General features: G+C 37.0%; 1 protein-coding gene across 2 annotated transcripts in view; it reads right to left on the bottom strand.

The window, feature by feature from the left end:
• Positions 1 to 16534, bottom strand: part of mtus2a (microtubule associated tumor suppressor candidate 2a) — a 54518-nt gene that overhangs the window by 32942 nt on the left and 5042 nt on the right. For both annotated transcript variants that reach the window (XM_046862072.1, XM_046862074.1), the window contains exons 2-3: positions 1274 to 3324; positions 319 to 589 (exon numbers count right to left, since the gene is read on the bottom strand). In XM_046862072.1, coding sequence (XP_046718028.1) covers positions 319 to 589; positions 1274 to 3079 — 2077 coding nt within the window. In that variant the 5' untranslated portion in view covers positions 3080 to 3324. The remainder of the gene's footprint in view (positions 1 to 318; positions 590 to 1273; positions 3325 to 16534) is intronic.

Below are 16534 nucleotides of genomic sequence, written 5' to 3'. Positions count from 1 at the left end.
AATATGCTGAGAAACATATACGCGCAATAACAGGATGCTTCTGTAGCATATAAAAATTCAGCAGCACCTACACTCCACACAAAAAACAGCTAAATTCTGTCAGGGGGAACATTCCATCAGAGAACATTTTCTCCCATGGCAACCTAATAATGATTTATTGTCAAGTTAAGTGTTAAAGTGTTCTGCTCTGTATCTCTAACCTTTTCACCTCCAATCTACCACAGCTCCACACCAGACTCATGCATTTCTAACGAATTCCCATACATTTTTTGTAGCTTCATTTCTGTTTTTTTCCCAGTAAAATAAAACGGGCATTACCTGAACTCTCTGGTGGGCTTTGAGTGGATGGGGTCACTAATGAGGTGGCTTGCGCAGTCACTGATGGGGTCACTGCCTGTACAGGTTGACTGAGAGCTAGAGGTGACTTCTGAGCTGTGAAGATCCTACTCTTAGCAGCAGCAGCAGATTGAGACTTGTTGACAGCACCCACACCAAGCTGGGGTCTCAATGTTCGAGGAGGCTGTATTAATCCCCCTGTTTCTTGAGTAACTGTCTGGGATTCTGGGAGATCCTTGGCTCCAGAGGAAATCTAAAATGAGGCAAAAGACAAACTCAATATTTTTAATGTAGTTGTTTTGAGATGCATGCATTTTTTTATACATTCTTATCAAAAAACAAAATTGTATATGGCTTAAGAACACTAATATGTAATATGCAATACCAGGTAGGTGCCTGATCCCCCTGATACCAGCATTACACAAAATACGAAGCCACTACTATTTTGTCATCTGTTATGAGAAAAACACAACCCTAATCATTTTCATTGACTGTGGTAAAGGTGGACTGATAAATTGTGCCTATGAACAAAAGGACAACAATAACTAAAAAAATATGTCAGGTAATCCTTATTAAAAACAAACAAAAATAATGAACAATGATGGATGTAATAAACTGAAAACTGTTTCATCTAATGCACAAGCCAGTGCTTCTCTTGCTTTTTTTAAGCACCATCTTTATAGTCATCATAAAATGTACTCCTTAGTGTCAAGCACTTGCTTAATGTTTACCTTATTAATATAGATTTATTTCTAGTTGCCATAACTATCCAAACAGTAAACAATGACTAAAGACACTATTAATTTTTTCAAGCAAGGTGACCTTAAAATTCTTAACACTAGCCAATACATATTCCTAGACAAGCTAAAATTGTATAAAATATTTATATTGCATATTAGAATGAATCAACTGGATTGTTGGTGTGGAAGTTCCTTACCGCTGCAGGCACATATCTGTTGCCTAGCGAGCCATAAAAGTTGTTCGTCCTCCCTATGGCTTTGTTGGGCATGGTATGGCTGGAAGGCTTTGTCCCAGACACTGCTGCTTCAGGAGACATATATCGAGCCTTCTGCAACTCCTGTCGATACTTGTCAAACAGAATGTTAGAGGCACTCAGCACTGGAGCACCAGGAGGGTCCTCTGCTGGTGCTTTGGGGGTTGGAGAACTTGTGGAGGTTGAGAGTTTGGTGGGCAGTGAGGAGACTTCATATAAACTATCAGTGGCCTGAGGCTTAATCTGTGGGCTCTTGCGTATATAGGTGATGATTTTAGGTCGGACACTTTTGGGCTTTGGGGGGCACTTGGGTGGAGATGTTGTTGCCGTAGAGCTTTGTTGGGGTACAGGGTTTTGGACATTCATGTTAATTGTGGTTTTGACTGGAGTCCTCAGGCCAGAACCGTACCCTTGAGAAACACCATAACCCAGCTGTGGGCCTCGAGTAGGCACTCTGGATCTCCCAGGAGAATTTGGAGTCTGTCTCTGAGGAGACCCTGTACTCTTAGGAGATGAAATTGTTGAAGGCCTGGTAGGGCTGCTGTATGCTCTGCGGCTCAAAAGACTCTTCCTGTCCAGGGCACTGGCTGTATTTTCAGCTGAACCCTGCCTTCTGAGGATAGTGCCTACCTTGGTAGAAATCTGGCTGGCTTGGATCCCTGAGCCTGAGCTAAGAGACTGGGTATTATTATTGTTAATCTGCACTTGGTCCTTTAGGTCTGGGTGATAGGGGCTGTTATTAGGACCTCTGTCTGAGGAAGGGGAAGGCTGTTCTCCTCTGGGGTTGTCTTTGTATGCAGGATGTCCTGAGGTTAACTTTGGCTCCATTCCTGGAGAGAGTGGACGTACAAGCTGCCTGCAAGAAGGTGGCACTCTTTCAAAGTTTCTCTGGAATTTGGAAGACAGGACATTCTCCTGCGGTTTGTAGCTTTTTTCTGTACTCCAGCACTGCCTGTCTGTCACACAGTCGCCGTTTTCAGTGCTCGATCTACTCTCATGTGTTGGATCCTGAGGCAGAATTGTAAAACTATGAATCTGGTCCCTCTTTCTGGGTTGTTCTTTGCTCTGCGTGGAAAGCATAAGGGATTTATTTGTGGATGGCTGCTGAAACCGGCACTTCTCTGAGGTAGCTTTGCTGGATAGGGAAGAAGGACACTGTGTATTTCCTGCACTTTCAAGAGCGCTGGCCAAGCTCCCACTGAGGTTGCTTACTGTTGAAAAGGTTGGAACGAAGACATTGCTCTCGGAGTTACTACGTGTCTCTCTTAGGATCCTTCTTCCTCCAGACCGAGAGGCAGACGTCCTGAGGTCCAGAGGCTGAGTGCTTTGATCTAAATCTATATCCTCACTGTGGTTGGCATTTTGGTCTGTTTTGCCTATGTCCACATATGTGAGGGCAGAATGTCTTTGACAAAAGTCTTTCTTTGTTCGTTCTTTGCTTGTATCATGATCCCTCACGTCTCTCTCTGTTAGAAAAGCTTCCATCTCCTGACACTCTAACAATTCAAACTCCTCCAGCTCTGGGTCCTCGCTGTGGGCATGTGTGCCCCAAATAATAATCCTTTCCTGAGTGCTGCCTTGTGACAACAGGGGAGGTATTAAACCTTCCCTCTCAGTGTGGTTTTCCTCCATGGGGATTTGGTTAGCATTGGCATCTCCATCAGTATAGACAAAAGGCTGCGTATTGTTGTTCTTTATTTCCTTATGCATACTGTCACAAGGGCTCCCTATGTTGTTTTCCTCACTCATGTTACACAAGTACAATGATTTCTCTCAACAGCATCCCACTGCTTTTGGATCCATTAAAGGCTTCATTCTCTTATTGGCTTTTATGTTTAGTATTTAAATCTAATTTCACATATTTTCCATCTTTGTTGGAGGTTGGGGACATTTGTTGGGTCTAAAGTTATTTTATTTCATCAGCTGGACATAGTGTTTGATTTTATTACATTTTTAGAATTAATTAGAACCATCACCATCCATTGTGCTTAACCCTGCATGAAGAGAGGGGGGAAGAGAGAGAGAGAGACAAATAAAATGATAAATACAGTAGCTTATATCTAAATGTATACCTTACATGTATCAATAGCAGATAAATCTAAGCTTATTATTTAGTGGTATTTGAGTTTCATCCTAAAATTTGCATTCTGAAAATAAAGACATATCATAACAACATATTTAAAATTTTGCTATTAACAATGTATTTTGTTCCTTTCCTAACAAAACCACACTTTTTCTTTAAACAAAATGGTATGTTTTAAGACTTTTAAGAGTTTTAAGAATTCATTATTATTTTAAATACTTATTTTGTTTCATGCATTATTTTTGAGTTTATCATGAGAAAGAAATTGTGATTTCACCTGTCTATAAAAGATTTCAAGTCTCAAAGTAAAACAACTCCAAGAATTTCATATATTTTAGGTGCCTATAGATTTGGTGAATGTGCTTACGCGGAGACCTCAAGGTCACAAGAAGGACAAGCATATTTTTGCTTCAGTAGGCTTTTATGACTTTCTGTTATATTGAATGCACCATATTAAATAAATACAGTGTACAAATATTATTATGTGGAACAATTCTGGGGGTTATTTGATTAAATTAGCAGAATAATAAATTAAGACAATTCAGCAATATAGTAAGTTAGTAAGCCCGATCATACAAATTCAAGGAGGAGAGTAGAATGACCACACCATCCAGACAATGGACAGCAAAAAGCAATAAAATAAAAAAAATAAGCAAATAAACAAACAAAAGTTGAACAAATATTCCTCCTACTATACTGCAAGATGAAAGATTACCCACACTCATACCAGATACTTCTATGCATAAATCCTTATGCTAAGGGATATTTGATGTGGACAATCACAAATTTTTCCTTCTTTTCTTTTTCTATATTGATAGCTTTAGCTCTAAAACTGAAGGTTTCCTTTTGTTAACGGTTTTTGAACACTTGAAAAGACAGGCATATTAACTATATAATGTACTCATGAGGAATCCTTGGTCTAAGGGCTGATTGCTTATGATAATCTAATGATAGGTATAATTTGATATAACAATTTGATTAGAGCCAAAAACCATAAACAGCCTCAACACAGCACCTGATTGATGAGACATAATATTGATAGTACATATTGTTATCCTCCTATTGTCCTTCAACTTATGGGAAGTTAAAGGTTTTAGAATTTAGGTCATGTTCTTCTACTATATAAAGCATATTATTATCTCATCTCGTATCATCGTCTTGTCTTCCATCTCTATTCTGTATTATAGTATTTTTCACATTTTGCATCTAATGCATAGGAGAAGTTTATTTCATGGTACACAGAGTAGGAAAGTCCCAACATGCAACAAGTCCCAGTAACTATTCTAACATGCTGCAATCTCTACAATAACTCCAACATCATTCTAACATTCACTATGTAAGTACAAAATGTGTTTTCATGAATAAAATCATCGCACTAAGCTGAAGTGCAGAATGTCAGAATTCATTTAATATGTTTCGATCTGTGATATCTGCTTGCTAATTGATCATTTTGATGCATAGAGTATAATATTTGTGTGCTTAGCAATACAGCCCATTTATCAAGCTAGTTCTTTATGTTAAACTGTGTGAAGCTTCAAAAAATGAGCAGGTGGTGTTTGTGTCTCAGGATACCTGCTGCCAACTTAGGACACAGCAGACATGCCAGGAAAAAAAAGATAAGAAGGAAAAAAGTCTTCCCATTGACATACTGCGTCTCTGTTGAAATTAAAAGATCAGTTTGTCATGAAATAAAACCATGGTCAAGCCTTGTCAACTTCTCCACCTGACCTTGAAAGAAAGGCAGATGCTCATTCATGAAGATATTGAATAAATTTGCCTCACATATCCTGGTTTGTTAGAACACCAGGATCAGAGTTTATGGTCAGCCATGATAGGACACCAGAAAGAGATGGATAAGGGACCAAACGGCAACTCATCAGCACAGTGATTCGAATTAATGACCTTTTAATCAATAGGGCAAAACCTTAAACACTGAACCATCAATGCCAAGTATTTTCCTGACTATAGATCACAGAAAAGGTGTGACTGTAAATCAAGTAAGCAATATGGAGAATGAATTAAAAATGAATTATTTAAAAGATTGAGCAGATGGAGGGAAGCCAGGGAAAACATAAAAGAAGAAGAAGAAAAAAAAGACCAGATTAGGAAAAGCAGCAATGCATGTGATCTGACAGTCAAAACAGTACATTGGTGTTGATAGATTAATGAAAATATAGTCTTTAAACGTTAAGAGACTCACAAAGGCCTGCAAGAGCAGGTTACCAAAAACAAAAAAAAGGGATTTAATATCATTTATATGTATGAACGTAACCGTAAAACCAAATGAACTGAAATAAACTGTTAAAATTCTAGTTGCTTTTTATGCTCATTTATGAAGATATTGAGTATATTTGCCTCACATATCCTGGCTTGTTAGAACACCAGGATCAGAGTGCATGCTCAGCCATGATAGGACACCACAAGAAAAAAGATGGATAAGGGAATAACAGGAAACTCGACAGAACAGTGATTTGAATTAATGACCTTCTGATCAATAGGGCAGAACCTTAACTACTGAACCATCAATGCAAAGTATTTCGTGAATATCAATCCCACAAAACCTTACTGATGACTATAAACGAGTTATGTATGCATCAAACTACAACATTGGCTAGCAAGTTTAATAAAAATAATTTTGCAATATTCTACACAAAAACAACAAAAACAGAATCCTAGGGGTTTTTTTTCTTCAAGACTTGTGCCTGTAGCATGGTGTCTCTGCACATGAATACACACATGCTTAGCTTTCTGAAAGAAAGAAAGAAAGAAAGAAAGAAAGAAAGAAAGAAAGAAAGAAAGAAAGAAAGAAAGAAAGAAAGAAAGAAAGAAAGAAAGAAAATATACAGGGAAAAGGCCCCAGGTGTGCTAAATTAATCAATAAACCTGTACCTTCTCCCTAAACACCATCCTCCTGTAGGAAACTAAACCACTCCTGCAGCTGTTACAGCTAGTTACACTGCATGCCCAAAAAGCATGTGATTCTAATTAATGTAAACAAGTTAGAGATTCATATGGCACAAATGCAAAATAAACAAAATGAGAAAATTCATTACATTAAAGCATGCAATGCAAGATGCATTTATTTGGTTAGGTTTCATATAGTGCACACAAAGCCCTCAAAATATATCAGAACCATTGTAGAGAATTTATAACATCAATTAAACAATCTGAAACACACCCCTAAAGGATCGTTCTGAATCTGAAGTAAGCTGGAGCTTAGCCGAGTCCCTGCTGTGTACAAAACACATCTGCACAGCTTGCAATTACGTCACTACCCTTTGCTTTTCCCACCTTTCATCTTACAATTACACCATCTTTGTCATCCTTCACACTTTTTTTTACTTTTCACCTCGCCAAAAAAGGAAGCAGACGAGACAGAGATGTCAAACGAAACTAAAAACTGTTTAAATTCTAGTTGTTTTTTCTTGTATATACAAGGAAATATATACAGTATTCCCTTGTAAAAGTGTATAATCTCATAAAGCCCTTATTAGCCTTATAATGCTAGCATAGTATTGCTTGTTTGACATTGTAATTCTAACACAAAAAAAGGCATTTTTTCCCCCTTAATTTTTATATTCATTTAAATTTAAGGGCAACTATGCAATGTTGGTTGCGGTGCCGGTGGTTTTCATATGTGACCACAAAAAAAACAAAAACAAAGTCGATATGAAAATCAATAGCCAGTGAAATATGCAAACAGGATCAATATTCACCATATAAATCACAGTGTATTGTAATTTACTACACTAAAACATAGCTATAAAAGCAATAAACCAAAAACCATTTATTGATCAGGAGCAATTAAAAATGAATCTTAATTTTCTGACATGTTCCATTTTATTGTTTATTGTTTTTTCAGTGCATGTGACAGGGTTAATCATAGTGATATGAGTAGAGTGAACAGGATATGAAGGAGTCCAGTGATGAGACTGGATATGAGGAAGAGAGTGAGGTTGCTCAGAGACTTGGCCAGGTTTATTAGCTTGTTTGTGCAGTGGCAGGCGCTCTCTGGCCCTCAATGGAGCTAATTAACCTTAGCCTAAAGTTAGCAACAGAGACCTCCTGGAGCTGAGGTGTTGAGTGCTGCCTGAACTAGTCTTCAGCTCAAGGCTTCACATTTTCCTCTTAACACATCTCATTTATAGCTCTCTCTCTCTCTCTCTCTCTCTCTCTCTCTCTCTCTTGTGCTCACATTTCTTCTTTTTCTACTAAACTCATACATAACCATGTATTAGTTTTTTCTAATGCATTGGGGCTCTCTTTTATATTCAAGGAAATACATTACAGGCTGTCCAATCTTTTTTATACGATTAATTTCCCTGTGGATTTTGTTAACTAAATTGCCTGTAAGAAGTGGTAGCATTGGAATTGTGATGTATGTTACAATTCAAAGCATACTGATATAGCCAGAGTCAGAATAAAGAGTCTGTCTCGTCTGCACTCATCTGGTTTGGAAACGTAAGATTAATTCCCAAGTTGACCTAACCTCCACTTAATAATATTAGGAAATTAATAGTGCGCATTTCTCCAAGCAGTTACCCAATCAATCCAATGAGTTTAAGGATATGGTGCTAATTAATAGAAAGCATGAGCGTTCCCAGCATTATTGATGAGCCTTGGTGTTCACCTCTATATTTTTGAGGTCACTTATCCACAGCGCAAGGGTATGCATGGAAATTGAAAGGGCAGTTAAGCTACACTTGTGCAACCAACCTTAATTCAGCAAAACTGATGATAATTGAAGAGACATGTTTTTCTGTCTTGGACTTAGTGTATGCTTGTCAGTCATTGCCAAGAGTGAAATTCTGTAGTAGAGAAACAACTGAATGAAATACAATGGCAATAACTATGTGGCACAGTGTGAGAGCATGGTATAATTAGGAAGAATCTGGAGTATTGGGCTTCGATTATATTTCTGAGTTTAAAAAGAGAAATTAAACTCATCTGAAAAAATTGCAGGAGTTAAAATATGCAGTAATACTGCAAGGATATAAAAATATATTGATATTTCAGGAGAAATTTTTAGTTTTGGCATACTAACCTATATTACAGATCTCTTGCCTGTAAAAACGGAGTTAAATATAACCAGATAAATTGCACTTTGCAATACAAATGTTTGACTAGAACATAAATGAACTGGTAATTTTCAAATCACATCTGAATTAGAAGGCTGTTTATTTGTATAATAATATTAAATCTTAATACACAATCAAATTGATTACAAAAGTATTTTAAGGTATTTTAGTTTTGAGTAGTTAGCGATTTAAAAAATATCACTTAAAGATTGTGATTTTGGGGACTGTGGATTTAAAATAAAGCTCAGTTTTCTATCTCCATCAAAATGTTCAAAATAGTTAGGTAGCTATTCCAAGGTAATTCTATATAATATGATTTTTGTTGTATTTTGAAATTGACATTTGTTTCCCGTCATTCCCCATTATTCCATACATAGGATTTCTCTGTCAGGTTGTGGAGACTAGATGTCATAATGTATAAGAATTTGATGTAAAAAAAAAAAAAAAAAAAAAAGGGCATATATTCCTGGTCTTACATCAAGTTTGGCCCTCAAAATTAGTACAGGTACCATAATTTAAGCGCAAGCAGAGCAAAATCTGCTTGTCTGGGATGATTTCCATATTTTAGGCAAAATAAAATGTCTGTGCACTGCGAGATAGGGTTATAGAGGAATTAACCAATGTAACACAGTAAAACTGGCATTTCCACACTAACAAAGAGGGACCCTCAAATTAAAAAGCATAGCCTACGAAAATAGTACAGTACAGCTCTGATCACTTTAGCATAATCTAAAAAAATATATATACTTGACAAAGTTACCTATCTCACATTACAAGCCGTATGCCACAGCCTATGACTGCATAGTCATGGGCAAATTTACTTTGAAGTTAGTGTTCAATCAGGATGAATAATTTCAGTAAGTGCAGAAAATTATACACAATTTTAGCAGTGTGTGGGGGTTTTTCTGCATAGGCTACATGGCAGCTGACACCAGACTTCATTACTGAGAGAAATGCCACTGATCCATGTTTTCAATTGCTATTCAATCTAGGGCCAAGTGGCTGAAGCAAGTATATGCTTGTTGGCAGCTTACAAGCAGCAGATTGTCTCCTCCAACATCATGGCTGCAGTATGGCCAGCATGGGTCATAGCTACTGTAGCAAATACTTACATTTTCTAAACATTTTGATTTGAATTAAAGTTTATATTCAAACCATGTTGCCTTTAAAGGTCTAACAACATATGCAAAAGGAAATGCAAACAACCCTCCACAGTAATTCACCTTAATATTAATTTATTCATCTGCCCCAACCAAATGCTGTGGTTGGAAGTTGCATATAAGAGATTTTTGGCACCCTTCTAGCAGGGAACAGTAAATATTTGCATCCTGCATGCTGATACAGGAGAGTGATTTTTGGGCCAGCTGGTTTTTTTTTGTATTGAATATCATGTGGGTCAGCTGACTAATAGCAGAATATGCAGATGTGTGGTAATTTTAATGCATTTAAAAACTAAACTATTATATTATGTGGTTACAGTTTGGAGAAGAACCACATACGGCTGAAAAATATGGAGTCTCAATACTTTTGACCAGGTAGTGCATGTGTGTAACTGTTTATTGGCCTGAAAAAATCTGTGGTGAGCAAGAAAACGATTTTTTTTTTAGCAGATTAACCCTAAATACAGAACAACATAACATTAATAAACCATCAACCTAGGACATATTACCAAAACAATTACACTAGAATCAGCCATGTTACACAAGGCATCTACATACAATAACTGCATTTTCTTTTAGCAGCACTGAGTGGCTTTATGATGCAGACAGGGTCTTTATATACAATGAGGTCTTTGAGACTTGAAATACTGTTATTATGAAAATGATTCCCAGGGAAACACCTTAAGATGTTGATTGCTATGACAACAGGGCGTCTGAGCAAGTGCTGGGAAGCTTTTACTCAAAGTTCAAAACCTGGGAGAAGGTTAAAGGCTAGAGTTTAGATTAATAAGAAAAAAATTAATCTGCGTCTTCTGAAAACAATAAAAACAACTAGCATTAACAATGCAGATTATACATTTGAAATTATAGATTTTTTATTTGGTGTGCTCTGTTAATGTATAAAGACAATTTGTTTAAACAGTTTCTTTCACGGTTCTTGTGGGATCTGTGGTGGCCATAAAATTATAATATAAAATTTATATTATATAAAATTTTCCCCAAAATCACTGGTCACAAATTTTTGTTTGTTCTGGGGATGTCCACAGACTTTCCCAAGCCCATTGTTGCTACTTTTCTACCAACACAATTCCTCTGCAGGTTTCTGGCCTGTGCCATTTCGTAAACCCTTACACAGCAGACAAGACCCACCCTGGAGAACGTTTTTTCAAGCGCAACAAGCTACAACACTAACATTTCCAGTAACTTCTGTAAAAGGAAACAAAATATCTGAAAAAAGGGGTTTAGCAGAGGTGAAGACAAAACATCCATTCTTCTGTTAATATGGTCTTCAATAGAGACCCAAGATAGCTCACAATTTTAAAAAGGTGCATGAGGAGATGTGGAAGAAATGTCAGATAACAGCTTTGTGAGCAAATCTTGAACAAAAATAAATAAAAGTAAAGAGATCATAAAAAGGTGTTTAGCAAAAGCAGCAGTGGACTGGACATGTAGTCAAATAGAAACAGAGCTCAAAACCCTTACATCAGGGTTTATGCATCAAATCTGTGGAAACTCATGTTGGTTTTCTGGGTCGTTCACTCATCCCAGCACTGGTCAAGGTTTAAAACAAGAAATCAAACCAGTTTACAAGTATCCTCAGCGTCTCTTTCCATTCGGATCAATGCCTAGACAATATCCTTGTAAAGCCACCTGAACTCATACTTCTTATTTAATACTTTTCATAATGCTTCATCTGTGTGTAATTACACTGCGACATCGTTTATTGTCACTTCATCTTACTGATAATTACTGGCCTTTTAATTCTCTCATATAAGAATCACAGAAAGCAGAAGACGAAGAAATTAATTTAGTAAAAAAAAGAGTCACCTGTCACTGAGCAAATGAAGCTGTCAATCACATCACCTGTACGGAAAATAAATTACCCACATATTAAATATGAATGCTGAAATTGGAATGAGCAAGGAGATTTTCTCACAAGGCGTGCACACAAAGTGCTATATGGATCATTTGAGTGTTTAGTGGATAGAAGAGAGCTGGAAAAAGATGAGGATATGAGATGAAGAGATAAGATGAGAGGACAGAAGCAGGATCACAATCCAAATCCCTGCAGCTTTTCACTGTACACACTGACTGCACAGTAGTGACATTTACCCAAATATCATTATTACAGATAACCCAATGCTCTAGTATACAACATTAACACACTGTAACCTCCATGTTACTGGACTCTAGCATTAGAGGACTTCTTGCATATTATATCTCAAAAGTCATAATTCACATTTTAGCATATTTTAAACACATTCAATCCATATGATACACTATTCATGCAACATAACAGGTGTTATACCCACAGTAGGTTTACTGTATGCATGATATCCAGCAATGCATTGCAGGGAATTAGGTCAGTAATCCATGCCAAATGGACAGCTGGCGCATTGACAAGGAAATAAATTACACTTGACTTAACGTTGACCATTGTGAGAACAATGTGCTAGAATATTTAAATAGACAAACTATAGATCGGGCAAAAAAAAATGTTTTATTCTATTCTATTCTATTTTATTCTATTCTATTCTATTCTATTCTATTCTATTCTATTCTATTCTAATCTATTCTATTCTATTCTTTTGTGACTCCAAAAATAAAAATAGCCAATGACTGAAAAAGCGTACTAGAAAAATATAATAGACAAAAAGTATACCCTATATCATGTTGTAGTTAATAAATGGCAAAAATATTGATTATTATAAAGAATATTATTTATTATATGATTTGATTTACAGATGCACCCATGTGATTTTGATTACAGATCAAATTCTGAACTATTAAATGCAGAACATTTTTCCACTGTACACCCCCATTACTTTCCCAAAATATTTATGAACCCTTTCTATTCATCCTGTACTTCCTTACCATTCATTTTTCCAGCTCTTCATGCTACACCGAATGGAATCCATATTTCACAGACACACACACCGACACACACTACTTGAGCCCAATGTCCCGCTCCATTGCACATCACAGAGACCACCACATGCCCCTCCACGTACACACACAATTTCCATAGCAAATATCCAACCTTAATTACCATCTATCCTTTACCTCCTAGTCCTCTATTTTTTCTAACCTGCTTTCATTTTCAATTAGTGAGACCTTCTAATATTATCTGGTTTAATTGCTTTGGGGTACCTCAAACCAAAACACACGAAAGTAGTGCACTTATGCTTACTGAATCACAAATGAAGGGTAGATCAGAGTGTTGGGGGCAGACATGAGGGAGACAAAAAGACTTCATCAGAGCTGATGAAAGCGCAGACTCAGCAGCTGCAGTGCAGATGCACGACACATCGATAAAAAAAAAAGAAAAACCCTCTAAATCCCTTTTCGCTCACAGACCAGACACTCCATGACCTCCGGAAACTAAGAACATAGATCTGTGTAAAAATAAATAAATAAAAAATAGAGGATGTAAATGAAAGTGTGGGTGAACAGTAAAGTAATTTACACCCACACTAATGTAGTGAAATATTTAATAAATAATAATAATAATAATATGTAATGATTAAATATGAGTGCCCACATACTCTAAACACTTTTCTTTTGTCTGTGTGGTTACAGGAGGGTAGTAAGGAAATTTTTATTCTTGTATATTCATATGCTAATTGTACAAAAGTCTATTGAACATACTATACAAACAACCCTATTGAACACCTTTGCGATAAATTGAAACAGGCCTCCTCACCTCTCCTACATCAGGGAATGAACACTAATCTCCACATGCGCAATTTAAAATCTAGAGGAACATCTTCCCAGAAGAGTGGAGAGAATTATAAGAGCAAAATGCGACTAAATGTTGAATGCGATTCTCAAAATGCTCATACTATATTTATGACCAGGTGTCCGCAAACTTTTGGCAATGTAGTGTATGAATACCAAGGTAAGCCATGTTTTAAGTATAAGACAATGAAAAAAAAGAAATGGAAATATAAAGATGACATGTAACATTAGGTAGAATCTTCTAAAAACATTACAATAGGTCTTTTCCAACGCAAGTACAAATGCAAAATTATTTCCAGCTGAACCAATCTGGCTCTCTGCCATTTCACATCGCTCAAATCAAATCAAGCAAATCAGAAGCTCATCATGTCAGGAATAAGTGGCAAAGCACAGAATATTTGTCACTCTGTTGTGTAGGCCCCACAGCAGAAGAAAGCATCACTAAAAATGCAACTGCTGGGAAAGTGCCGCTGGTCTGTATAACAAGATTTCAGTCCTTAGACCCTGAATGAATCCCTCCTGCTAAGCCCTGTGAGCCTCTTGCTACCAAATCCATCCTCATTATGACACATGTACATCCATTTATCAAGCACATAATCAGTAATGAGTTTATCAGAAAAGGCCATGCTGGTGTGAAGGATACAGAGCACAGTGAGACCTTATTGCTGTGTGACCCCCTAATACGATTTAGAAAAAATAAACAGAGACTTAGCAAGCAGCATGCACACAGAAGGGTTAATAATATGAAGATGTACTAATACCCCTTATAGTATTAGTAATATAATAATGATAATAATAAAATAATTCAGTGTTGCATTTAAATGTATGTTATTTGAAACTATCTTTACTAGAAGGAATTATCTTTACTCACAGAAGGAGTATTAATTACTGATATTGATAGTGTGGTGAAATGCTGGATATGTATTGGTTTAGACGTATTATCCAACATATTTTATGCAGAGAATGACACTAATCACATACAGTGATGACAAGTCATAGAGTATCTACATGATAGTTTATGTAACTTGACAGTGGATTGCAAGGGCTTGGTTATAGAAAAGATGGCAATATTTGACCAGATTCAAAAGTTTGGAAATGTACATGGAAAACTGGGATGTGAGTTCTCATTAATAATTAACATTATCGTAGATAAAAGACAGGGAAAAAAACAAAAATCACACAGATTACATTCTGTCACTTAGACAGAAAGAATTTTAATGTTGAGCCGAGCTGCACAGTTCTATAAACAGACTTGCATTACTTTCAAATTAATGACTTCAAATTCTACCAAGTCCACACAATAAAGCAAATGAACACATTTTTGCCAGTAAAATATTTCGCAAAGGAAGCTTTCGCAGTCCTTATACTACTTCAGATTGTCTTTGTGTAATCTGTGCACTTCTGGCATGTAGGTGCCATTATACAGTGCAAAAACCAGTGCAAACACACAGACAGACCCACACACGCACGCACACACACACACACACACACACACACACACACACACACACACACACACACACACACCAGCACACTTTCAGGCAATAGGAACGTTGTTGCCTCTGCTGAGTTTTGACACCACTGTACCGGAGACATAATGAACATATAGCACGTGAACACACACACACACACACACACACACACACACACACACACACACACACACACACACTCACACACTTACACACTCTCACACACATGCATGCGCACCCCTCACTTTTCTGCTCAGAGTCATTTTTGTTTTATAATGGTGTTTTCCCAGCTCTGCTCAACGCCCACTGTCTCCTCACTCATGCTTTTATACTGGAATGATGAAGACTCCTCAACACACACACACACATTTCTTCAACTATTAAAATCATCAGTAATCTATCTGTCTGTCTGTCTGACTGTCTATCTGTCTGTCTGTCCGTCTGTCGTCCGTCCGTCTATCTATATATTCGTTTTCACCATCAACTCTCTGCTCCTGCATGAAGAAAGTGATGCACTAATTAATAATAAAATCTCTTTTGCCACACATTGCTGGGACAAAGGCAAAGCCCAGAGCCCTTCCCCCACATCTCCATCTCTCTTCCTCTCTCCTTCTCTCCCTTGCATTTAGAATGTCTCAGGATGGTGCATATAATTTAATACTAAATTCACAGACGGACACTAGCTCACCAGAGTGAGCTGAAGACAGCGCTTTGAATAAATATGCAGTCTATACACTCAAATCATTAGTCCTCATTACCTTCTTCCAGAACTAAACCCACCCCCAACTCAACCATAATGCATGCCATCTCCACCTGACGGATGTAATCCTGTCCCCTTTGTGCTGGTGTTTGGTTTTTGTCCCTTCTCTCACTACAAGGTTTTTATACACTAGTAAAGTTCTCTGTAACCTCAATCTACACCGTATTCATAATATATTTGAGGCTTTCCCTAAAACAGATGGGTCTTCGACAGTATTATGACAGAACACAGCAGATATCTTTGCAAAATCTGACACTGGCTGCCAACTCTCACAGTCCATCAAATGAAACCTAGTGAGAGGGTAGTGTGTCGGTAAGGTTTCTGTCTTGTTTAATCACCTTCAGTAACGTAAAGCTTCCGTGCTTTTAAATGCAATATCTGTCTACCATTATTTATATTAAATGGGCAGTTACTAAACTGCCAACCGGCAGTGGCCGAATTTCATTAAATAAGTGCCCCTACATGATGTAATTCCAATGCTAGTACCTGTATATCATACTTGTGAAGTATGTGTAAAGTATAGATGCCTTATTGCAAAACTTACTCCATTACAACAGTCACCATTTCTAATATGACCTGAGTAAAAGTCTAAGACTATCTGATTTTAGCAGTACTAAGTATTTTACTCAGATTGAACATAGGCTAAAAGATGCACTATAGAGAGAAAGAGATTCAGCTCCAAGGAGAAAAGCACAGAGGTTAAAGATCTCAGTAGTCTGGACATGAACTGGTGAAGAGCATCTAATAACCATCCAGAATTAGTAAGCATTCTCATTTTCACTTCTCTCTCCTCTTCCTCTCCTGCCAAATGCCATAAAGGTGAATGTGAATGTAAATTAATAAATGTATTGAATATTTTTTAAATAAACAATAGGATCCAAATCCAAAAGCTATTTAGAGGATAAGAATTAAT

The sequence above is a fragment of the Silurus meridionalis genome, chromosome 11 (genome assembly GCF_014805685.1).
Source record: "Silurus meridionalis isolate SWU-2019-XX chromosome 11, ASM1480568v1, whole genome shotgun sequence".
In the NCBI taxonomy this organism is placed as follows: Eukaryota; Metazoa; Chordata; class Actinopteri; order Siluriformes; family Siluridae; genus Silurus; species Silurus meridionalis.
Note: the sequence above shows the minus strand (reverse complement) of the source record. Positions and strands in the feature narration are given on the sequence as shown.